The sequence below is a fragment of the Osmerus eperlanus genome, chromosome 2 (genome assembly GCF_963692335.1).
Source record: "Osmerus eperlanus chromosome 2, fOsmEpe2.1, whole genome shotgun sequence".
In the NCBI taxonomy this organism is placed as follows: Eukaryota; Metazoa; Chordata; class Actinopteri; order Osmeriformes; family Osmeridae; genus Osmerus; species Osmerus eperlanus.
The window spans coordinates 16,805,974-16,832,781 of record NC_085019.1 but is presented as its reverse complement, the minus strand read 5'-3'; the positions used below and the strand labels follow the sequence as shown (position 1 = coordinate 16,832,781).

The following is a 26,808-nucleotide window of genomic DNA, read 5'->3' as shown; positions in this document are numbered from 1 at the left end:
TCATTTGGAACAATGACGTCACAATTCCCTAACCGCTCATCCATCTATATATCTCTCTCTATATATAGAATATCTCATCATGTACAGTACACAATACAACCAAATAATTCTGAGAATCTGTAGAAATATATGTGTCAGGGACAAGGGGGGGAATAAATACTGCATGCCTGTAATCTTCAGGCACTCAGGCAGCACTGCATACAAAACTGGCATGATTCTGTAATGGAAATCATTGCAGGGGCTCAGAAACATGTCCAGAACTGATTGTCTGTGAACACAGTTTGCCGTGCCATCCACAAATGCAGGTTAAAGCTCTATCATGCAAAGAAGAAGCCGTATGTGAACATGATCCAGAAACACTGCCTTCTCCTCTGGGCTAAAGCTAATTTCAAATGGACTGAGGCAAAGTGGGAAAACTGTTCTGTGGTAAGACTAATTGACAAATTGGCATCGGATGTCACATGGTATGAAGCACCGCATGCAAGCCAGTAAACAAACATAAACACTTCCATCTCGTGGCTCCAACCATGCCTTTTCTTTCTCGGTAGGACCTGGGCCAGCTGTTGGATGGTGGCCCTGGCAAGCCTGAAGGCTGCTTTGGTGTCTTCATCCATGAAGACTATCTTGATGATGGGCACTTGGTCATTTACTTGAGCATAGTTCTGTGGAGTTCCATCCTATATACAAAAAAAATGAGAGATAAAAGGTTACAATTTTGTTGAATAAAAGATTTTAGACTATTATCCCACATTGTGTTGTTTATAAATGTTCATAACTGATAATACTACTGATAATATTAAACACCTGAACTCATTGTGAAGTGGTTGATTGTCATTGCTATTTCTGTGTAATATTTGGTCCAAGATAATTCAAACCTTTACAACTTCATGAATTTGCCTGTGGAATTGCCAATTGGGAACCAGTAAGGCATTTACTTAATTATATTGTTGGAGTTTCCATTAAGGTTTTTAACTTAAGTAAATGGTTTTGTTACTATTCGACCACTTACATTGAGAAAGATAAGTGATAGCATTTGACATAGCCTCACCAACCTCCTCCGTCTCATTCTGGCCCTCCTCCTCTGGATCAGGTTCTTCAGCTCAGCTGCCTCCTCCTCAGGTTTCAAGTAAAGTGACCCTATAGCCACTGCTACCAGTGCCCTTCTGTTTGTTTCCATAATTGTCTGACTCTCGTCATATATATATTTAGTTTGTCTGTACTATACCCGTCAAATCGTTTGTGTTGACTATCTTTTACCTCAGCCTTTTCCCGCTGGTAGCTCGTGAATGTCCTTGTGACATTCACAAGATTAGATAGATAAGCTAGATAGGAGGTACACAAACAGATTTATACTGTATATAGAGAGAGTGAGAGGTACAGACAAGGCATTTCACACAGGGGCATCATAACACTTTTAATGTTAATACAATTTTAGCATAATCCTATCAAATGAGTGAAATGACCAACACAAATTTTGAGTTTGTTTTGAACTTTATTAAAGATGCTGTGAAGCAAATTCCATGATTTGATGTCAGATCACAGCCGGTTTATATAACCTGCATTCTGTTACTCAGCTGGTACGATGCAAAGACAAAGTAATTAACTGCCTTCAGAGCACCTTTTGAGCGCCCTTTGAGCGCCTTTTCAGAAAAGCGCTGGGTGACGTCAAGCGCCTTTCTGATGAGAATTCTGTAACCTGAACGGGAATCATACATTCTAGCGATACATTATTATCCGTTATTTTCCGTTGGTTACTTATTGACAGCTAGCTACTATGGCAAATAAAATGCAATTACTTGCTTTAGCTTTGGCGTTTGAGGAGCCATATCCTGGTAACTAAGGTAGAAGGTTACTAGGGAAGGTACACTCGTACCTACTCTCCTCGTCCTGATTGGTCAGCTGTCAGAAAGGCGCTTGACGTCACCCAGCGCTATTCTAAAAAGTTGAGAAAATGTAACTCAAAAAGGCGTTGGGTGCTGCGCTGTTTTAGAAGTTCTTAAAAGGCGGCCGCTTTTTAAAAAGGCGTCCGCTTTTTTCCTTTTCCTATAGGGTTGCATGTAAAAAGGCGCTGAAGGCAGCGCTTTTTTCTGAAAAAATAAGTCAAGTGTGAACACGGTCTTAGAGTATAGACGTGATTTTGCAACTGTAGGGCCTACTCTACGTTATTGAAAATGAATGACTCCGGACCGGACTTCAGACGTTCTCAAAATCTGTCAGATACTTCAGTGGAGAAAATAAAAATAAAAGAGTTTGGCCCAGATCAACCTGACATCAAAATTACACAACAGGCGAGCGAAAAGGGTAGAGCTAAATCATACACAAGAGGTTTCTCCCACAACTGGTAAGCTACAACAGACAGGCCTGGCTAACTGGATGCAGTCATGTCAATGCCTTATTTTGCTTCCCGTGCTTGCTTTTTATAACATTCTGAACAGATACAGCATGGACTGTTACAGGGCCGGATCCAGGGGGGGGCTGGGGTGGGCTGCGCCCCCCCAGATTTCTGCTGTGCCCCCCCCAAGCTCCTTATGACTTTAGCCAAACTGGTTACATGTTGAAGCTATGAAAAAGTCTGTTAGTGCTTTCAGTAATATGCTTTTTTTTTCAACCAATCTTTTTAAAAGATTCCCCAGTGATTGTCTGGTTGATAATGGGCAACGTAGGTTAGAGCTCCGCATCCACGTTTACCGATAAAAGTGAAATCAACCTTGAATCTCTTGCCACTCACTCACTTGTTCTCGAAGTTATTGTATATCGGACTTTTGTGGAGGGCTTTTGACAAATACTAAAGTGTAGCATTGGTGTTTAATGTTAGACCCTGGAATTTCATACTTCTGTTTCAGTTGTAATTAGGGGCACCTATTGTTTTTGTTAGTTTTATTATTATTATTATTATTATTATTATGCATAGCGATTGGTGAAAAGTTTTGAAATTTGGCACACTGATTTGGAACGGTCTCCTGACTATTTATCACCAAGTTTCATGTCGATCCATGAAGCACTACAGCGACACCAAGGTGTCAAAGTTGGAGGTGCGTTTACGCCCATAACTTTTGAACCACAAATGAGGTTTTATCGGATTCCTTAGACGCAGACAATTCGACTGAACCCTATGGCGTCACTGTCGTCTCGAAGGTTTTTCCGTGATTTGCATTTTAAGAAATGCTAACTTTTTCAAACTCCTCCTAGGCCGTTGCTCCGATTTTCATGAAAATTGCAGAGAGAATAGCTCACTGGGATAAGACGTGCTCCTTTGAAACGCAAGGTCGTAGGATAGAATCCAGCCACAGTCATCAAGCATGTCGTAATACAGGATTATCTGTTTAGCGAAGCCAGGTACGCCACAGTAGCTGTCTGGCAGTATAATCACAATGGTAACGAGAAAGTTTAATCATCTTCCTACCACAATCACCTTGATATGTCAAAAGATGACGGAATTACAGCTGTTTATACTTGGGTCAAATCTGACAAAGCTCGCCACGGGAGAAACGGCTTTCTTTTCTTTATAAAGTAACCGAACACAATGTTTCCCAGCAGCGAGAATAACTCACTGGGATAAGACGGGCTCCTTTGAAACGCAAGGTAGTAGGATCGAATCCAGCCACAGTCATCAAGCAAGTCTTGATACCGGATCATCTGTTTAGCGAAGCCAGGTACACCACACAGTAGCTGTCTAGCAGTATAATCACAATGGTAACGATAACGTTTCATTGTCAGGGGATTTATAGTCAAGAAGAAGCGGATTCATTGTGCTTTGTAGATATAACGCTGCTACATCTAGCCAGCGCATTTTGTCTCAAAATGACATATTTACCAAATGCTTATCGTTACAAAACTCGGTGTACATCTTTTGTGCAACACCGTGAAGGTAATCGAAAGTTTCGGGGTAGCGCCACTGCGTTGCCGAAAAGTATAATGCGATTTAAAAAAAGCGAATGTTTTTTATTAAAAGTTTTGCTTTGCTTCTTTAGCTACTGAATTTCCATATTGAATGCTGCTTGGCCCCTTCATTGCTGCTTGCAGCTATATTCTTTATTTGTTTTCATAGAAGATACACGGGTTCAAGACGTTAACAGTAGTCTTTTAGCTTCGTTAGCCATCGATTGTTCTTTGCGTGCGTGTTTGTAACTTCAAAGAAAAACCTTTTATCATGCATCGATTTCTGATCCCCAAACCATCTACTACTGCCCCTGCGACAAGGGATATTAAAGATACTGTAAAGTGGAATTAAAAACGAGTTTCAAGTTCACCACACCACAGAATAATATGTTATTAACTACCCATCCAAATTAAAATGAAAAAAAACACTGACAAGTATGTTAAATTAGGCTTTGAAATCGTAAGAAAATCAGCAGTCTTCTCTGTTCGAGACTGGGGGGGCGTGTCGCCTGAAGGAGCTGAAGCTCGGCCCCCTCGCTGGAAGGCGCCGCCTCTCTCAAGTAAGCTACCTACGACCCAGATAATGGACGCTACGTCAAGCCGAACAAAACAGTATAGAATTAGAGTGTATTTGTTCAATAAGTGAAACATACAGATGCATTGAAATATTCCCCTGAGCTGTAACACAGGAGTTGTAACATTTACAGCAGAGACAGCAGACAGTGAGCTCTCCAACTACTTCTATCACATTAGCTACCATTTCACCAAAATACCATCATTCTACACCGAGTAGCCTAATATCAAGTTAACGTTTTGCATTTTAGTAATTATAGCAGAGATACCTCTGGAAATGTTATCTAGTATAATTATAACAAGCACACAGAACTGAGTGATGAACTGCTGGCGGTGGTGGATGGTCCAGGTGCGACTGGAGGATGAACGGCCCGGGCGGCGATGCACGGTACAGCTCTGCGCTGCAAGAGAAGCCGTATGTTGGTGGACCCCGTCTGTCTCTTGTCCATGTTAAAACTGTCCGCCGTGAAATGGTCAGTGGCGCAGAGGCGGCTGTTGGAGTTTATCCGAAGCTTTCCATGAGCGTGGCTCTTCACAAAATCTATCCACCTATTTTTCCTTTTATTAGGCCTATCAACAGGGAACTTAAATGGCGTTGCAGCGCAGCTGGAGTTCTTGCATCCAGGGAAGATGCAGTTGCGGGTGGTGGGAGACATCCTGAAGCTAGCTAGCTAGCTGATGTAAGCTACAATAACAGTACAGCAGGAGGAGCCATTCAGTGATCAGACGTAGATGGGGTGAAATGACGTAGATAGGGCATTTTTTGGCTCCGCCCATTAAAACCTGATCTGAAAACGGAAGAGAAACTGTTCTTCGGTTTAACTCCACATTTCAGTGCGACAAAGTTTCAGCGCTTTGCACATGCTTTCAGGAACTCATTTCACACGTATATAATGTACTTAGAAGCAAAACATGGAATTTACTTTACAGGATCTTTAAACTCATGCTCCAGAGCAGGCAGAGCGTGCTGGTCCTAGTGGAAGCACTTCCCTGTCTCTCGGTACCAACATTACCGCTGCTGCCTGTGGGTGAAGGCGAGCATGGTTTGAATGACAGCAATCCAATGCAGCCTGTTCTGCAAACGTACCCCATGCACATTTTCAGCCAAGGTCCTAGGGCATCGCTCTCAAACTTGGTTAGAGAACTCAGCCAAGCTACATGCATGTTTCTGCTTCCCCTGTCGTCAATTTGGAGCCAGAAATGATAAAGACATCACCTTCACTAGACAAGGTTTTTACCAATTGGAAAACGGCGGCGGTTTATTTTACATAGAGCTCAAAAAAACTATTCTGCGCTCAAATGAATGCCCAAAAATTTCGCTGCGTGCGCGAGCACTGTGGAAGATCCTATCCAGCAGCACATCAAACCCAGGATATGTCATGAGTTTGGGGTAAGCCCCGAATGTGTATAATGTCTGGCTCCGTGCCTGATTAACACTCGGATCGTTAAGCAGACTCAAAAATTATAACATAATAGTTATATAAAAAATTATACGACCCCCTTCCGTAATCATGATGCCCCCCCAGAAATGTTCACTGCCCCCCCAGTCAAAGCAGGCTGCATCCAGCCCTGGACTGTTACAGGAGTTAAGGACATTAAACATTTATCTGAGAAAACAAAACAAGTGCACAAAGGAACACATGGAGAATACAATCAAGCTAGCCAATGCTAGGCAGAGACAATATTGCTATGCAACTGGACGAAGGTCACCGGATTGGGGTGAGGACACACAATGAAGAAGTGGATAAGAACAGGCACGTTCTATCAAAGATAATTGATTGTGTTAATTTCATCCATAAATCCTTAATATTTAGTTTTACAGTAATAGTTGTGTTGTGTTTCCTCATAATACCAGGGAGAGTGGCTCAAGTGTCCAGATGTCCGTGGTTTTCAATATTTCTGAACTGAGTGTAATGATATTTATAGTCCACAAATGGACGTTTGCCTATAGCTGTGTGCATTAATTAAATAATTACTATTTCACAGAGAACTTGTATCATGCAGTTTGTGTTCAATTGTATTTGGATGGTTACTGAATTGACTTATTATTTCACAGCCCCACCTAGAATAATTTTCACTAGCCGCCACTGGGTGCAACCCTTTTTAATTGGCAAGATCAAAACTTTACTCATCAGTTGATGTGTGGCTTAATCGACAGAGTGTGCTGATGGCAACCACATGGTTGTTGGTTTGATCCCCGTTCAGGCTGTGTTTCTTGGGTTGCAAAATGTGATTTATTTTCTCTCTCTCGTTGTCTAAGTTGATTGTGAAGATTGAATATCTATCAAATATTTAGCATTTCTTTGTTCTCGCGTTTTACATTGATCTCTGCTGCACTCCAGATCAGTGACACAAACTTTTGGAATGCATATGTAACAATGTGAATATGTTGTTAAATTGCTGCATAATATTGGAAGTTCACACCATCTCCTGGCCTTTCATTGTAATTACCTGAGTAATGCAGCCGGCAGCAAAACTGTGGAAGATTTCTCCCGACAGGGTACACCACTGTCGGGAGATGATTCTGTTCCTGTGAAAATGATCAACCCCACTGACAAAACTATTACCTTAAGGAGAAACACAAAAATTGCAAATGTGTCTCCCTGCATAGCAATAGAGGACTTACCGGAGGCTGACACTATTCGGTCTAATGTGCAGTATGGGCAGAGAAGGTTCAGAGTATCAACAATGTACAGATCTGATGTAGTCAGACCAAATTACACCGTGTAAGAAGAAGATTTGTTAATTCTTGGGAATGGTCCTGTATTATGGGCACTTCATAGAGAACTGTTCAGTTAAAACCAAGCCGCTGTTCAAGCTCACAGCCGGGCTAACCAAGCAACGCGTGGCAAAGAGAGGACGCAGATCAAGAAAAAAAGGCAGTATGTGTCACACTGACCCCTTCTGATTGGAAAAGGGAATGTCAGGAAGCATTTGAAATGCTAAAACACGATCTAGTGACAAGTGTGACCCTGGCCCACCCTGATTTTAGTGAGCCATTTATCCTTGCTGTTGATGCTTCATTCGATGGAATCGGGGCTGTGCTTTCACAGATCTCAAAAGGCGAGAAGACGGCCAGGCCTGTTGCATTTGCTAGTAAAACGCTCTCCCATTCCCAGATGAATTATACAGCACACAGATTGGAATTACTTGCGTTGAAGTTGGCAGTATGCGACAAGTTTAGCCATTGGCTAAGGGGACGACACTTTTTTTAATTGTATATTTTATTTAACTCTAATTCCACTTAGTACTGCTAGTTTATGTACCCTTAGTATGGATAGTCCACATATTTTAATTTTAGGTCCCTATATGTTTATTGTATGCACCTTCCTGCCAAAGCAAATTCCTTGTCTGTGCAAACTTTCATGGCGAATAAATCCCATTCTGATTCTGACTCTTCTGATTCACAGCCTGGGCGGACAATAACCCACTGACCTACATACTGACGAAGCCCAGACTTGATGCGTGTGAACAGCGCTGGGTGGCCAGGCTTGCTTCGGACAGTTTTGACCTCAAATATGTTCCCAGCAGTAGAAATGTGGTAGCCGATGCTTTGAACAGAGAGCCCTACCTATCTCTCCTGGATCGAGTAAACAGAGTGACAACTCTGTACAATCCTGTACAATACAACTGTACAGGATGCTTTCAGAGCCAGCAACAATAACATGCAGTGGCGAGCTCGCCTGGTGGGAGTTCATCTGGAGAGGTTATTCTCACTGCCTCTTCGCCTAGGGCAGGTGGTTCCATTTCTTCTGATGAAGTTTCTGCTGTTTTGGATGCACACTGCTCAGGTGGTTTGAGTGAAGTATTGGGTATAGGCGCATCTGTGCTTAGGCTTCCACAAGAAGACCAACCCACTGCCCTTCCCCAGAGTGAGCTTCTGAGCCCTCAAGAGCGAGATAATACTCTGTGCAGAGTTTTATACTACGTCCGGAAATGTCATAGGCCTACTAGATGTGAACGTGCTTCAGAACCTCGCGGCGTGATCAGATTGCTGAAGCACCTGAACAAGCTCACCATCCGTGATGGGATATTGTACAAAGAGCGGAGGGCGCAGAATATGAACAAGAAGCTCTTCCAGTATGTTGTACCTGACTCTCTGAAACTGCAAGTACTTGTCGGTCTCCATGATTCAGCAGGCCACCAAGGGCGTTCTCGAACATTATCGCTAGCAAGACAGCAATTCTTTTGGACAGGGAAGGAGCGGGACATCGTTAACCATGTGAAGAACTGCCATCGATGCATTGTGGGGAAGACCCCTGAATCGCATGCTCGTGCTCCACTTGCCAACATCCATACTTCAGAGCCGATGGAACTAGTTTGCATCGACTTTTGGACAGCAGAACAGGACGACAACAAGTCTATTGATGTCCTAGTCATGACCGATCTTTTCTCAAAAATGGCCCATGCGTTCCCTTACAAGAACCAGTCTGCAAAGCAAGTTGCCCGTCGCCTTCTGCATTTATGGGTTCCCGAAGCGCATTCACTCTGACCAAGCGGCTTATTTTGAGAGTAGATTGATTAAAGAACTTTTGGAAATGGCTGGAGTGAAGAAGTCACACACTATGCCATACGATCCGATGGGGAACGGGATCGCGGAGCGCTTCAATAGAACGCTTGGTGGTATGATAAGGTCTCTGCCGTCGAAGTCCAAAGCCAAATGGCTGCAGATGCTTTAAACGTTAACCTTCTGCTACAATTGCACTGAACATGAGACGACTGGCTTTGCGCCATTTAATCTCATATTTGGGAGAGTCCCATGTCTTCCAGTCAATGTCATGTTTCAGAATGTTCTTGCAGACACCAGTGTAGTGGACCGGTTGAGCTTTGTGTCCCAGTTGAAAAAATACCTGAGTGAGGCAGCCCGGATTTCTCGAAAACACAGCCTCAGAGAACAGACCCGTCATGCCAATCTCTACAACAGCAAGGTTAGAGGATCACCGTTAGCAGTAGGGGACACGGTTTTACTGGCCAACAGAGGTGAACGAGGAAAGAGGAAGGTTGCAGATAAATGGGACTCAACCATCTACGAAATGATATCAGTGACACCGGACATCAACGTGTACAGGATCAAGGACCTGGAAAACGCCAGGGAGAATATTGTTCACAGGAATCTCCTACTTGCCATAAATATCCTCCCTATAGACGGTGAGCCTGACCAAAACACGAGGCAAGGTGAATCAGAATGTGAAGATACTCCTGAGGTCCCTGAGGAAGAAACCACAATGCACGGACGTTGGACTGGCACAGACAAGTAGCTGAGTCTGATGGGAACTGTTCTGTAGACTTACCTGATGCAGTTGACAATTGCTCACAAGATGACCTAGCTAGTGACCTGAGTAACATAATGATCTACCAGGATAGCGGACAGGATAGCGTACTGTCTCCAGTGACGACAGTACCCACTGTTCAATAGGCAGTGTACTTGACTCCCCTGTTTGTGAAGCTGACCCAGTAGGCACTGACAGGACAGGTTCCGCAGTTTGCACTCAGCCACGTAGCACTATGATTGAGTTCACCAGAACGAGAGTTGGTAGATTTACTAGACCTCCAAAGAGGCTTATTTGTGAAGTGAATGACCAAATTGTAACTGATTCAGTACCATCGGTGGCATCCTTGTTTTCTTTTGTCAGGAGTATTTTTGCAGTGTACATCGGTTACAGATTTATTAGAGGGATAAGCAGAAGCTGTTGCACAGCAAGTGTTTACAGGTTAGAATGTATGGGCCGCGTAATAGTATGAGAGGTGTATACGGCATTTCTTTCTTCTATGTTTAGTTAGTGTCCTCACACACTCCCTAGGGGAGTTTTCATTGACTGACATGTACGTTAGTGATCTACGTGGTTCAAATTGTTTATCTGATTGTTCTGTATGTTTTTATATATATATTTATTTTTCTGTCTCTTTTCTTTATTCGTTTTTTTGGTGCTGCCCAAGTTTTGCAGAATTTAAGGGGGGTGTATGTAACGATGTGAATATGTTGTTAAATTGCTGCATAATATTGGGAGTTCACGCCATCTCCTGGCCTTCTATTGTAATTACATGAGTAATGCAGCCGGCAGCAAAACTGTGGGATTCTGGGACAGTTACCACTAGGGGTGGGTGATACTGCAAAATTTGGTATTGATCCGATACAGGTACAAGTAAATACAGGGCCAGTATTGCCAATACCAATACCAATACTTTTTACTTAGAAAAGCAGCTTATCTACTTTCCTGTATGGGAAAGCAATGCCTCATAATTTATGAAGTGAATGCATCATCAATATGCAAATGTAAATTTTCATGATCATTTAATGATTTTGTGATTTTTCCTTAATAAGTTGATCATAAATATTAGCATAATAAAACACAGGACAAAGAGTTTTGTCAAAAATACTGTTTGTAATGGATACCTGTCGGAAAGATCCTACCAGGTCTCCTGTGGAGGCAAAGTGTCAGCCCTCCGCCAGCTCTCCACTGGTTTCCCACAGGGCTCTGTCCTTGGACCCCTCCTCTTCTCCCTGTACATCACCTCACTTGGACCAATCATCACCTCCCATGGCTTCTCCTACCACTGCTACGCTGACGACACACAGCTGTACCTGTCGTTCCCCCCGACTGATCCGGGGACCTCAGCCAGAATCAAGGCCTGCCTTACAGACATCTCCACCTGGATGAACAAGCACCACTTCCAGCTGAACCTCGCCAAAACAGAACTTCTCATCATCCCAGCCAAACCCTCCATCTCCTACGATCTCTCAATCACCTCTCAATTGGGATCTGCGACGGTGATCCCTTCATCCTCTGTCAGGAACCTCGGGGTTACCATGGATGACAAGCTCTCCCTCACATTGCTGCAGTCTCCCGGTCAGGTAGATTCACCATCTACAACATCTGGAAGATCAGGAGATACCTGTCTGAGCATTACACCCAGCTGCTAGCCCAAGCACTTGTCCTCTTGATCTTTTGGGTTTCTACCTTTTCTTATTGGGTGTGCTTGCCCTTGGCAAGGCTCAACATACATTCTCTCTCCTATGTCTTTATATTTATTATTTATTTTCTCACCCCTAAAATGTTTTGCACTACATAGACAATGTTGGTGTCAAAATGTTCATCTTGGTCACGATTGCGTTGCTTCTATCAGCTGGAATGTATCAGCTTGTATCAGCTTTGTTTTCCCTGTATTTGTGCTGTTGAGCTAGTATTATGGTGGGACTGATAGATTATGAAAGCAATTAACCTATCAAGAGGGCTATCAAATGATGATCATAAGTCCTGTAGAGCAATCGATGTCATTCAATATCCGAACGATTGGAGTGGAGAAGTGCGAGGCGATTTTCCCTACTTACAGTGCGGATAGCCTGTCACATGACCCCCTAGTCTTCATACAGGGACGTTGTTACTGACACATAATTATCACTTCTAGTAAACTTGTTATATTAGCCAGTTTTCCAGAAATACATTTCAAGCTTATTTATGTTTTCAGTTTGCAGATGGTACTTGTTTGAATCGGAATTCCAGCTAAGATACCAAGCCCGTAGCCATGGAGTTAACATTGGGGGGGATGAAATCTGCTGGGGAGATTTCCTTTCCTTCCTTTTTTTACGTTTAGCCAAGTAATTACATTTTTTATGATAATTTGGGGGGACATTTTGACCAGATTTGAATGTTGGGGGGGATGTTTCCCCCCCAATATATATTATGATTACGGCCCTGTAAGATACTACCAGTGACAACTTTGTTAGAATCGTCTTGTTTCAAAGGGGTTCTTTGTTAATGAAATGCAATATGAATAAATGCTTAAAAATATCACGATAAGGAAAAAACTTTAGGAGAAGTTTAAGTCATAGTATAGGTTCGGACCATTTTTACACAGGATCGCCCAATTTCTTCGTTTTGATGCAACTGTTTCAACTATGTGAGGCTGCCACATAGCCTATCACCCTTTCCTCTTGCAAAAAGGGGAAATGAGAAGAGAACCCTGTTTCATTCTACACTTCACTATTAGTATTTTGAAGTGTAAATGAGCAGCAACAAATGTATGCCTTTTAATTTATGCAATCTTCAAAAATACTAAGTATGTGTACTTATTTAAAATATACAGAAATATCAGTTGTAAAATGTAAGTTAAAAAAATGACCCATCTGCAGCCGACACAAGCACACCTTACAATTTCCCCAGAAATTGTACCCAATCTAGTTTGGGTAGTTATCCCTAACACAAGTTATCCCTTAGCCTACTTCTCAGCATGAGAAATGGTGGAAATGCGTCAGACATATAAGGTGTTGCGTGAGAGCATGACAAATGGTTGAAATGCATGAACCCAACAGTGGTGGGCCGTCAGGGCCAGCAAGGCCTTCTTTGCTGGCCTAAACATACTCCGAAAAGTCAAAACATTTTATGTATTTATTTTTTCGTAAATATGTAAATACAATTATTATTCATAATTTCCCTCCATCTTAATGTAATTCAATACATACACTGACATAAATAATAAAATAAATATCCAGTCTGTTCTCCATGTCATATTATATCCACTTGGTTTAGCTGCTGACAGTGTTGTATATTATGGTAGAGTTTTTATCCAATCATATTTCAGCTAGCTTGTGTTGTCAGGTTCTATGAAATCTGCCTGATGCCTTCAGAATCAACAGAGCAGGCTACCGTGCGCTGTAAGTGAACGGAGACAGTCAGTTGCGATAGCCAATCAGATCTCGAGTCTGTGACACCAAGGCCAGCTACGACTGCTTTTGACTAATTCAAGATGGCAGCACCTAGTGCGGATTCAGGGAAAGAAATATTGCATGCTACAGTGGTCGAAATGTAGCTGAAGAGAAGGAGACAACTGCCAATTCACATTTTTTACATAATTGTTTTTACATATTGAGAGCTTCGCTGAAATTATAGCAATGATATCGGCCCTGACTGACACAGACGTCAATGAAAATGTGTTCACGATCCTCAGCGACATGGTAGCCTGACAGCCATATAGGGGTGGGCGAATCGATCTCAAGTAGGCTATCGATAGTATCGATACCAACGTTGGTATCAGTAGCCTATTGATTGATACTGGCGTGATAACATCGATACTTAAGTTTCAATTTCTGTTCTCTACATTCAGTACACAACTCCCTTTACATCATAGTGGTTGTGCTAACACCGCTCCTCTAACTTCGCTCAAGCTCACTTTTCCCGTCCCCTGCTAGGCTGTGAGTCATGGAACGCCGAGTTAGTCAAAATTAAATAAATAATTAGGTAAATAAATAGATAAATACATACATAAATAAGGCTATGAAATAAATTCTGAAATTAAAAAAAGATGGCAATAAATATATAAATATAGCATTATATAATTATATAGCTGAATCCATTTACCAACATCAATAAATAAATACATTTATTTATTTCAAAATGACGTTTTTGTAAAGACAACATTTATTTATTTCAAAATGACGTTTTTGTAAAGACAACATTTATTTATTTTTCATGGGAGTTTTATTTCCTAATGCCACATTTATTTATTTTTTGAGACTTTTACACGCCACATTTATTTCCACATATATTTCCACACCACATTTATTTCTGTGCTGTATTTCCGATCTCACATGCAAACGAGAGGGGCGTGGTTATCTTCAGACCAACCCAGCTGCACACAAGATCTAAGGCAGATAGGGACACCTAGATTCGGTAGATGATGGAAGACATTAGTCGTGTCAGAGATCGCATGCTGGCCTTATACAGGGTTTTTCCTGGGTCAAAATGGGTCTTCGGTGCTCCAAAAAAAGAAAAAGGGTATATATATATTCTTTTTTTTCTTCTTCTTTCTAATCAATGTATTTATTCCCAGGTGTTTCGCATCCCCCCCCCCCCCCGCCGAAACTACACCTATATTTCGGAACAGGTTAATGTAATAGTCTAATGTAATATTGCACATATTTTCGTTTGCACCTATTTCCCCTAAAGCAATACAGTTTGGCTACTTAAAGACACCTTACACTCATGAAGTATGTTCTAAATGGCATAAATGCTGCCAATTAATATTTGACGTAACAACTTATTGTAAATGGTCAGTAGCCTAGCGATTAAGGTAGGCCACTCTGAAGCATGTACACTGCCTGCTTCATTTGATCTTGATAGGCTAAGTATTCTGTAGCAAATAATAACAATAAACCCACTTTTTATTAATTAAAACTACTTCAGCATAATAATGCACCTAAAATATAAACCTGAGCAAGGGCATCAATCGCTATCGAATCAACAGACAATTTAGCTAGCAGGGGAAGAATACAAACAACGAAAATCACCAGTTAACTTGATTTACATTTGCAAGAACTATAGACTTATACAATAACAGGCTTAAATGAACTGACAACATAAGTTATACGACTTACAGTTCTCAAGGACGCACACACGCAATCTCAAATGCGGTGTGAAGCGCGTGTCCGTGCAATTCTCCGACATGCACTCTAACAATCACTGCTGATAGACGGCCTAAAATTTTGTACAGCCTGAATTCTGATACCGTGGCGGCAGAAAAGTAGCCATAGAGGAAACACTGCACTATATATTATCATTCCAGGTTAAGAATACCAATGGAGGCTGCGTTGTAAATCGTAAATCAAACTTTTGTCAGCATTTTGAGTGGAAATTTCATTTGCATTTTTACAGGTGTATTCGTGCACGTCGGGCTGCCCTCGCAGCGGAACAACAGCTTACTGGCTGCTCTGTCGATTTGAGCACCTCACAGTTGCGTATTGATCAAACAAGAAGACACGCTTATCAACTCAATTACTATTTATCAAAACAGAACGAGGGTTTGGCTGTAGCCTACTTGAAACATACTATTGAGAACATTCGCTGACATGCATTGCACGCGTGATGAACACAGCTTTGTTTTTTCTTTTTCATCGCAGACTTTTTTTTGCCTTTAGTGCTCGGGATTTGTCATTGGCGCTCGGGAAAACGGTTTTGGCGCGCGCCAACATTTTCTCTATGCAGGAAAAACCCTGCTTATAGATCAAATTGATCAGCATAGCTTGTCAGGATGTATTATTTTGGCACACATTGTAGATTTTGTAGAGGTACTTGGGCGGATAAGTGCTCTACAAAACATATATATTTAAGTCTTAAATTGTTTGAGACTTATCGAGCACTGTTCGTGTGCAAAATGTACAGGTAGTGGGGGGTGATTAGTGGCAGGTAATGTTAGCTAACACAGCTAGGAACCGTCGCTACGCCTAACAAAGAAGACAATCACTGCCACCGCTACATCGCTCTGCTATTATGTGGATAGCTAGGTCGATAAGGCACCTAGCTATAACTATCTAGCCTCACCATTATGCCATGCCGGTATTTTAACCTTCAGATTAATTGTCCGATTCCCTAACCGCTGAGCCACCTGACTCCAGTAAATAAATACATGTAAATAAATGTGAACGTAAATCTATATATATACACACAAGTACCATTTATTTAAATGTAACATTTATATATTTAGTGTCTCATTTAATTTGTAATGTATATATTTTGTATGTCAATTAGGCATTCAATTATGTAATGAGTCATTTTTTTAAGCTTTGTGTTACATAATTATTTATTTATCCAAGTATTTAACCATTCAATTATTTATGTATTTTTTTTAGTTTTGGCCCCTATAATCCTCCATAGTTTTCCAGATAGCAAAAAAGGTGTGAGGCGGAATCACTGGGAGAGAGATATTTGGGTCGTGTGCTTTAAGTTTGAGGAATAGACGGATGTTACAATATGAAAGGCAGGGAATCGGGCGCAGATGACCAGCCACAACACCCCGGATCACATCAGAAAACAACTAGCAAGAGCTATCGAGCTATACTAGTAACAGTAGTATAATGTCATAGCGGGTATTCTGAGTTGGCTAATTATTTGTAGGATATATCATTTTCGTCGCATCTAGTCTCGTGAACTAAAACTGACAATGGAATTTACTTTGATTTGAACCCGAGAACATAGTCTCATCTCCGTGTTAGTTACGAGACCACTGCAAGGTTTTTTCGTGGCTAGGCAAGGATCACAACAAAGCCGCGGTAAGTTACGCTAACTAGCACCTACGTCAGCTAGCTACAAAGTTTATTTAACTATACGTACATTAACTAGATCCCTACCGACCATGTCTTCAATGTGGCCGCCGTGGCTATTCAGGAGCTAGGCTACCTTTAGCGAGACAATGTTGGACACAAGAGACATGAAGCTAGCTAGTGTGTAGCGGGCGTGCTGTTTTGGCGGCCTTGGCTACTGACTAGCTAGACTCAGCTAGCACATTACTAGGCCTTTTTCGTGTTGTAACCACTTATGATTTGATTTCATATTTTACAGCTAGCTAGCTCCAAGTTAGGTTTAGCAAATAACGCTAGTCCTTTCTTACTCAGTGGTTGTCAGTATACCGTAGACTCTGGAGTACTATATGTGCAAGTTAGCTAGCCTAGCACAAGCAGATTAGCGCACACATTTTTTGATTGTGGACAAACCAAAAATTTCCTATCAGTTTTTTTGTTTTCTTTCCAATCCGTATGTAACCTAACGCAATTTAAACTAATCCCTAGTCAGATTTCGGTTACCTCTATTAGTTTTCTCACAATTCCAGTTTTTGGGTGTGATTTTAGGTAACGTTTGAAACATTCCACCGCTTTAAGGTATTGAGACCATGGCACCAAAATTATTTTTGGAATGATATGCTAAGGCTATTGTTCTACGTTATAAACGCTTACCTACAGCATAGGTTTTACTTCAGTTTTCTAGTAATAACTAGCAAGAAATGTCAGTCGACTATAATGTCATCAAGTTGCTGATTTTTAGCCGTAGTAGGTTTGATGACAATGTTAGCTAACTACGTATACAGTCAGAAGTCCTGTAGCTAGCTACTAGTGATGGTCATCTAGCTCTTGAAACTCCGACCGATTACTTCCGTAAGCTGTGTTTGATAACCAATAATATCCCTTCATTTATATGACAGGTCAATTATATTAGGATAAATACCCACAATTTAAAAGTTTGTATTTTGAAGAAAAAAAAACTAACACCACAACTGGGAATGGTGTCTGTATTGATGTGTACCCTGTATTGCCATGGGTTGAGCAGAGATCAATTTGTTTGACGAGGTATCAGAAGCCCAATGGTTATGTACTTAAGCCCATTGGGCTTATGATATTTGGTATTTAAGCTCATGCAGTTGCGTTGCTTAGAACGCCCATTCACCCTAACAGTGCGTTCACACTGCAGCGGAGCGGGCGGCGCGTGGCGTCGGCTTCCAATTCATTTTCAATGAAACCAGGCGTTGACGCTCGCGTAGGGCATTGTGGGAAGGCGAGCGGAGCGGAGCGGAGCGTTGCAAGTTGGATTTTCTCAACTTTATGTAAATGAGGAGCGTGAAAACGCTAGCGTTGGCCAATCGGACTGGTTTCTTGTTTCTTGTAACTTAGCAACTGTTCGTCATGGTAAACATTTCTAGGTTTGACAATTTCAAGATGGAGGAGCAACTCATCGTATGTGTGTCTGCATACCCAGTATTGTATGATACGTCTGTTTGATTACAGAGACGTTAACAAAAAAAATGATGCCTGGCGCAGGGTTGCCGAGGTTGTCGGCGTCCCTGGTGTGTATTTTGTACTTTTGTAATTCAGTTTCGTCACATTACGTAACTTTCGTCTGTGCTAGCTGCATAGTCTAGCTAGCTCACGGCACACGATTGACATCCAACGTTGAAATGCTGGCTGGCAGCCACTCGCTAGCCATAAATGTGTAGTGGCAAGTCATGATCTAGCAATTGATTTGCAGAGATTTCAAGTAATATAATAAAAGGTTAGTAAACATGTCAACGTGTATGTCTGATACATCTTTCTTTCTAGTCGATGTATGCAAAAAGAAATGGAAGACTTTGAGGGACGGATACAAAAAAGAAAAAAATAGGGAGAAAGAGCGGTGCAGGAGTGGAGCAGGTCTAGGGAGTGGTAGACCGTGGAGGTACGCTGCGGTCATGAGCTTCCTAGCTCCATTCCTGGAGTTCAGGGAGACAAGTGGCAACTTCCCCAGCGAGCCAGAGCCCCCAGCCAGCCAGCCAGAGCCCCCAGCCAGCCAGCCAGAGCCCCCAGCCAGCCAGCCAGAGCCCCCAGCCAGCCAGCCAGAGCCCCCAGCCAGCCAGCCAGAGCCCCCAGCCACCCAAGATGGGCAAGACACCCAGGCCAGCGATCAGCCTGCCAGCGAGGCTGGAATTTCCCCTGTAATTTGGGGCCAGCCTCCAGCATCCTCTCACAGTCAGGCTAGGAAGAGGGTGCGGAAGGAGAGGTTCACAAGTTTTGAGGAGAGGGTGCTTGATGCTCTTCAAGCACCCTCTCCTCAACCTCAACCACCACCACTACAGGAAGACGAAGATGAGCTTTTTTTTAAAAGCCTCCTCCCTTCATTAAAAAGAATGCCACCAGCCAAGCGTTCAGAGCTTAAATTTAATGTACATCGATTGTTTTTTGAGGCAGAGGCTGAGATGAGGGCCACAGAGTGACAGGCCTACTAAATAAAAGAAATTGTCACTGACAGAACCTTGTGTCCATATTATGTAATTGGTACTATGAATGGTTGGTATAATTGTAGTTTAAACATACACAAAGGATCTGTAATGATTGGACTTGAGGGTGTTCAGTATTGTTGTTCAGTATTTCACTATTTAGGAGCACATGTTTGCTACTGCTTTTGTAACTGACTTTAGAAGTGTTTTAGAAGTGCAAATTAGATAAGAAACTACACAACCATACACTGATTTTATGAAAATAACATGTAGGAACTGATTGCTTTTTTGGTGATTAGTATGTGTGGCTCTTAAAAGAACCTTTGGTTTTCAATGCCACAGGCTATATGACATGTTGCTGCCAGGACACTGCACCCTCTGCATTGAAGTATGCAGTGAATGCGTCCCTCACACGAATGGCTGCACGTGCAGCATTGTTGCTGCCGATTCGTGGAGCCTCCTGGAGACCTGCCGACTCCTCCTGGTCAGGACTGGCTGCTGGAGATCCCCTGGCACTTCTCCTGGACCTCCGGATGTAGTTGTGGAGGATGCAGGTGGCCTTCACACAAACCTCCGCCTTTGCTGGGTTGATACCAATGACACGCCGATACATTCTCCACTGGCTGGAGAGAATTCCAAACGCACACTCGACTATCAACCTGGCACGGCTGAGGCGGTAGTTGAACATCCTCTTCTCCCTGGAGAGGTTCGTCCCAGGGAAGGGGCGCATGAGGTCGCTCCGCAGAGGAAAGGCCTCATCACCCACAAAGACGTGCGGCAGTGGTCCACGTGGCTCTGCTCCAGGGAGGATGCAGTTCTCTGGGAGGTCCAGGGTTCCATCCTTCAGGGCCAAACCAAACGCAGAGTTGCCCAGGGTCCCACCGTCACTGTTGCGACCGTAACCCCCCACATCAATGACCCGGAACATGTAGTCGGCGTCCACAACCGCAAGGAGAACGATGGAGAATGTTCCCTTATAGTTGTGGTACAGTGACCCTGAGTTGTGAGGGGCCTGGATGACAACATGCTTGCCATCGATGGAACCCAGGCAGTTTGGGAAGTTCCACTTCTGAAGGAAGCCTTCAGCAATGGTCCTCCAGTCCTGCTTGGTTGGCACAGGCATGAACTCCTCCACCAGGCAGTCCCAAATGGCCTGAGACACAGCCCCAACAATACCTGCCACAGTGCTTGAGCCCACACGATAGCTGAAACTGATCGTCATGAACGAATCCCCCGTGGCAAGGTATCTACAAAGAAATACCATACATTTAAAATAATGCATAGAAAATAACTGCACTATATTTTAGTCTGAGAATACTGAAATATAACAGTTTACTGTAAAGGCTATTAAAGCTTACCGTAGACAAATAGCGAGGCGTTCAGCTGGGCTGATCGCCTCGCGGAAAGAGGTGTTTAGCCTCGCTATCCGGGGTCCCACTCTGGTCAGCAGGTCATCGAACTCGGCCCGGTTCAGCCCGTAAGTACCGCTGGAACAAGTCGTCGTCCGGTCGCAGCTCCTGAACCAGCCGGTGATGAGCTCCGGTGTCTACCCGCAAACGGCAAATGGGATGAACCCAAAAGCGGCGGCGGCGTCTTCTCCGGCAGAGCAGGGCGATGACAGCAATCCTCTGACGGTTATTCATGATGAATGATAGGATATTGATGGAGAGCATCTATATTTATACCAATGTATTCCCTCCAAAAATATATAAATAGCGGGAGGGAATTTAATTTGTTGGTTCTGAATACAGGGTGTGGTTATCAAAATCCAGCTATGCATACAACTATGTTCAATGTTACTGGAAAAAGTGCTAGCTAGCTTGCAGAAATTGTAACTATTACAATACATTAATAATAAAAATGAGCGTAAACACTATAAATACAAATACAACATGGACCATAGACAACTCTGTATTACAGCCGGCACAAGACCGGTTACATAGAGTGCGGGTGGCATTTAATCTTTCACTCAGTGTGGAAAGAGATGACCTATTGCGTGCAGTAGATAAGATCATGTCAAATCTAGAAAGCGTATAGGATTTTTGCTTAATGTGTGCAAAAGTTGTATTTTGTCTGCACACTTTGCCATGACATTATACGAACTACAACAGCGACTTAAGAGAACTACAGCTCTGCATTCATCTGTCTGACACGCCCCCGAGCGTGGTGTACTGTGGGAAGGCAAGCGGTGCTGAGCTTTAAAAAACGCTGCAGTGTGAACGCACTGTAACAGTGCGTTCACACTGCAGCGGAGCGGGCGGCGCGTGGCGTCGGCTTCCAATTCATTTTCAATGAAACCAGGCGTTGACGCTCGCGTAGGGCATTGTGGGAAGGCGAGCGGAGCGTTGCAAGTTGGATTTTCTCAACTTTATGTAAATGAGGAGCGTGAAAACGCTAGCCTTGGCCAATCGGATTGTTTTCTTGTTTCTTGTAACGTAGCAACCTTTGGTCATGATAAACATTTCTAGGTTTCACAATTTCAAGATGGAGGAGAAACTTTTCGTATGTGTCTGCACACCCAGTTCTGTTCAGAACAAAGTTACTAATGTGACGAGCCTGAATTTAAAGATTACATTAAACTAATAATGCATGGTGCATGGTTGCCGATGTCGTCATTGTTCCTAGTGTGTATTTATAGCCTACTTTTAAATTCAGTCTCGTCACATTACGTGACTGTTCTGTGCCACTGCTAGCCCAGCCTACAAACGACTGGTTGAGTGACCGGTGGCGTAACATGTATTCTACTGTAATCTTGCACTAGTAAAATCATGCACTTACATAAATGTTGTGTAAAAGTGGTATTTTGATTGATATTGTGAGTACATGAACCCAAATCTGCACGCTTGGCCATGACTACAACAGTGACCTTAGGGAACTACAACTCTGTATTAACTTGTCTAACACGCCCCCGAGCGTGTTAGACAAGTTAACTCTGCGTTCACACTGCAGCGTTTTTTAACGCTGCAGTCTCTGACGTTTATTACTCAGTCTCTGCTAATCTGTTGATACGATAGGGAGTTCCAGCCGGGCTAGCTAGCTAGCTACAGTAGTTACCACAGAACGAAGTTACGTAATGTGACTGGACTGAATTTGAAAGTACAAGCACCAACAACTTCGGCAACCTTGTGCCATGCATCGTTTAAAAAAAATTAACATCTCTGTACGAATACAGCTATGTATCGTACAGGACTGGGTAAGCAGCCACACAAACGATTAGTTTCTCCAAGCGTTAAAAAATGCTGTAGTGGACATGCACCGTTACGGTGCGTTCACACTGCAGCGTTTTTTAACGCTCTGCACCGCTTGCCTTCCCACAGTGCACCACGCTCGGGGGCGTGTTAGAAAAGTTAATACAGAGTTGTAGTTCTCTAAGGTCACTGTTGTAGTTTGTGTAAAACGGTGTCATGGACAAGTGTGCAGACTTGGGTTCATGTACTTACAATATCGATTATTATTGATATAAATATAGGTGCTCTAGTCTCGATCAAAATACAGCTTTTACACGGCATGATGCAAGGAATCAGATACGCTGACTAGATGTTGCATGATCTTGTCAACTAGGCTATACAGCACTTCATACATTTTTCCAGTAACATTCGCCAGATTATGGCCACTACACATTTACTGTATGGCTAGCGAGAGACTGCCAACCAGCATTTCAACGTTGAATGTCAATTGTGTGCCGGGTGAACTAGACTAGCTAGACTCCATTACGTGTGTACAAGTCTGCTTTACATTAGTCACACCATTACACTATATGCATATGTATGGTGAGCTAGTAGTGAGACATCAAAAGTATGGTTTGGAGTCTGTTAGCATGAACAGGTTGACTTATATTTAAAAAATAAAAGTTTATAGCCTGTTCTCCTATTCTAAAATGGCCGTGGGGCAGTTCCACGACAGTAAACAAAAGCTGCAAGACACCCAATGCAACTGCCACGCGACACTTGCGTACCACTATCAACAGAACAGTAACTGTCGTGTGCAAGTGGAGGCTCTGGCACGTTAGCCTGGTCCTAACCAGACTTTCGTACATTTCATTTGTACAGAGAGTCTGGCCTCGCCTGCCATAACCAATCGCCAGCGTTTGCCTTAGCCAATTCCTTCACCACTACTGTAACAGAGATAGCTGCCGTAGCTGGATAATCAAACTTTTCCCGAACCCCGTGGGGAGGAGGGCCACAACATCATGGCCACCAGAAAAACTTGTTCTTGCTCCGGCTTTAGTTTATAGATATTCGGCAGCGTTGCCACAACGGACCGAATGGCTTCACTCGCATCTTTCTCCGCCGCCATTACGGAACTACAACAAAAACTAGCGTACGACATCGTCATCGTTCTCAGCCACTCCCCTCTGTTCGCTGATTGGCCGGTTAAAAATCAACCTGAAGAAATCTGACTTACGTACCGAATGGCCAGACCTAGTACAGAAGCAAAATCAAAATTGAGCGGAAGTACGTAGGAGGGCAGAGCCAGGCTACTGGCACGTACCACTAACCACTGTCACTGTCACCACTCGCTACAGTACAGTTTTGGTTCTAACCGCTACTGATAAAAAAACAAAAACATTTCACTGATGACGTCTGGTCACCTAACCTAGCTTTTCAGGAAGTGTCCATGTAGTGCCGACATGCTGAAAAAAGTTACAAGGGAAAAAACAACTTTTTTTCTCAATAGAATGTTCAGATTCCAATGCATTCCTATGGGATTTTCATAAACATGACTTCAACTAGATTTTTCTCAAAATGTTTTAAAATGGACTAAACATACCTTATTTTGAAGAAAACAACCTTTGTTTAAGATATGTCTCCCGGTATTGCCGACCTTCTATGAAAGGTAGCCAAAGCAACAAAAACTATAAACAGTATTTTCATACACTTTCTCAATGTTTATTGCAACCAACATTTGATAACATGTAGACACTTACACCTTAATGCTAACTGGCATATTTGTTTTTAATTTGTTGCTAGTAGTCGCTCGTTATTGAGCTAAGAAAAGGACGTGGACCTGAAAATTCCGGTGCCATATTTTCAGGCGACGTTCTTAGCTACATTCAGGCTAATTCATGCTTTCTGAACGTTCGATTCAGTGCGTTTGCTACCTGCGTTCCAGAATAATTTGACAGTTGGTTAGCCTTGGCCAAAAATTAAGCATTCTTGAGCTCCAGTGAGCTTCTCTTGAACCAAAGTGCCATTGTGTTGACATACTGCTTGTAAGTGGATAGGGAGTTGTCATCAGTGAGGTTGGCCACCAAGGCCATGTCATCTGCATACTTAAATAGGTTGAGTCCATTTCTGCTGCAGGTGATCTCATTTGTATAGATGGAGACTAGGACAGGTAACAACACACAGCACTGAGGCACTCCGGTGTTTAAAATAGTGTTGGTGGACTTAAAACCCATTTACCCTCACATGCTGTGGTCTGTCCTTTAAAAACTCCATCTAGTGTCCGAGTTGGGTTAACTTGCTTGTTAAATAAGATCCTGACAAAGGAGTTGGGAGAGTCAAGGTGTCTTGTTACAGTGTCCAGAAGACTCAGGCTGGCATCCTCTACACATCGCTTTGATTTTTAAGCAAACTGTAGTGGGTCCAAGCTCTCTCTGACCATGGTGATGAGTTAATCTGCAACAACTCTCTCCATGCATTTGCAGAGGCTGGAACTAAGCGCCAAAGGTCTGAAGTCGTTCATCGCTTTGACATTGGGTCGTTTGGGAACAGGTATGATGGTAGTTTCCTTCCACGCCCTGGGTACAGAGCTGGCATCAAGGAACAGCTGGAAAAGTTGTCATCACACCAGCTAGCTGAAGTGCACACTCCTTTTAAGATGCGTCCCTTCAGTCCATCCGGGTCAGGAGCTTTGGTAGAATGGAGATGGGTAAACCTGGAGGCAACCCTCTTCTCCTCCACACAGATGGATTCAGAGCAGGGATGGAAATTAGCACCCACCACCAGCCAAATGCGGGTGATTTTGTGTTGTGGCGGGTAAACTCATTTCACCTACCGGCCACCGTGGAGGGTAAATAAAATTATTACACGGCTGTTATTAATGCTGTAGAATCCAACGTTCTGCAGTCAATTATTTTTCGATAACAGACCGTTGCTATGTATAACTGACTGCTGTCAAGAGAAGTGGCCTTTTTGCCTCGGATTCACGTCTTTCGTAGCACTCCGTAAGTAGTCCGGTAACTTTTCAACTCCAGCGTACTCCGTTGCTTAGTGACGTCAGCTGATTTGAAGCCTAAAGAATGTTCAACATCTATGAAGTTCAACGTCTTTGGCGAACTATTTCTCTGCTGATCAACACTACGAATGGTAACATATAAATTGTAATAAGACACACTGTGTTAAGTTTTTTTTTTGGCAAGTAGCCGTGTAATAAGCGGATAATGTATAGAACGCCGTTGTCATTATCGGGAAAATAAGCCCCTTCAGAGCGAAGCTACACCCCTCCGCTTCGCGTCGGGGTGCTGTTCGCCCTGTCGTGGAAGAAGAACGCTCAGGAAAGCACCTCTGAAACTTCAGAATCTGATTCTGATGAGCAGGAGTAAACTGTACTGGGATTGGGGAGGATGGGTGGAGGAATGTTAGTTTGTTGTTTAATCTGCCCTACTCATTTAATGAAATGTATATCAGTTCATGGTTTGTGTATGTATAAAAGAGAAAGTGTCAGTGTTTCATTGAGACTGAGATTAAATAAACTGCTTAAGTATTGTAGATCTTGTAGTATTAATTTTCACATGCAGTTACACATTGTTGGTTAAAAACAAGAAAGTGGCTGGTAAAAACATTGAGTGGCTGGTAGATTTTGAAATCCACCAGCCACAGTGGCCGGTGGACAAAAAATTTAATTTCCATCCCTGATTCAGAGCAAAGGCTTATGTTGTGTGGGATCCAACCCTCAGCAGGATCTGCATTGTTGAACCTGGAATATAAAGTATTCAGTTCCTCTGCAAAGGCAGCAGGATCTGGGCATTGGATCGTACCAGAATTCTGAGTCCTGCCCATCATGGTGTTAAGACACTTCCAGGCATCCCTCACATCTCCCCAGGTGAAGCTCTCCTCCATTTTGTTGTTGTAATTAAGCTTGGCAAGCTTGATCTTACGCTTTAGCTCTTTTCTGAGATCTTTGACACGTTGTTTGTCTCCTTGAACAAACGCTAATTTCTTCAAATTTAGACAGTGTTTGAGTTATTTTGTAATCCAAGGCTTGTTATTACCAAAGAGCTTGACTTGTTTAGATGGAATGACACTGTCTGCACAGAATGATACATAAGAGAAGATGGACTCTTAAGTGTGTTCAAGTCATCATTGCAGGCCTCAAAGAACATTTCCCAGTCTGTGAACTCAAAGCATCCCCTCAGCCTTTCTACAGATTCAGTATTCCAGACTTGGATGGTTTTTGTCTGAATCTTCTGTGTTTTGAATTTCTGTCTTTATTTAGGCAGTAGTAATATCAAATTATGATCTGACAGACCAAGGGCAGGATGGGGCTTGGATACATATGCACCTGGAATGTTTCCAAAACATAAATTCAGCGTCCTATCCAATCGCGTTGCTGATGTGGTGTCAGGTGGCTGAGCGGTGAGGGAATCGGGCTAGTAATCCGAAGGTTGCCAGTTCGATTCCCGGTCATGCCAACTGACGTTGTGTCCTTGGGCAAGGCACTTCACCCTACTTGCCTCGGGGGAATGTCCCTGTACTTACTGTAAGTCGCTCTGGATAAGAGCGTCTGCTAAATGACTAAATGTAAATGTAATGTGACATACTGCTCTAATTGGGGGAGTGATGGGGTGACGTCACAGATGTTGAAATCCCCAAGCGAAAACACGGGCTGATCAGATGT

The 26,808-nt window shown here is 42.9% G+C and overlaps 2 protein-coding genes across 4 annotated transcripts in view; one reads left to right on the top strand and one right to left on the bottom strand.

Moving 5' to 3' along the window:
• Nucleotides 1-16,147: 16,147 nt before the first annotated feature.
• The window catches only part of taok2a (TAO kinase 2a), a 110,223-nt gene continuing 99,562 nt past the window's right edge, over nt 16,148-26,808 (top strand). For all 3 annotated transcript variants that reach the window (XM_062453407.1, XM_062453399.1, XM_062453390.1), the window contains exon 1: nt 16,148-16,495. The gene's annotated coding sequence lies outside the window, so the exon portion shown is untranslated. The remainder of the gene's footprint in view (nt 16,496-26,808) is intronic.
• Nucleotides 19,310-26,030, bottom strand: LOC134033908 (uncharacterized). Its single transcript, XM_062478195.1, has 4 exons — nt 25,949-26,030; nt 24,158-24,294; nt 20,325-20,512; nt 19,310-20,213 (listed from the first exon to the last, which is right to left on the bottom strand). The coding sequence occupies exons 1-4, from the start codon at nt 26,028-26,030 to the stop codon at nt 19,310-19,312; spliced, it is 1,311 nt and encodes a 436-aa protein (XP_062334179.1).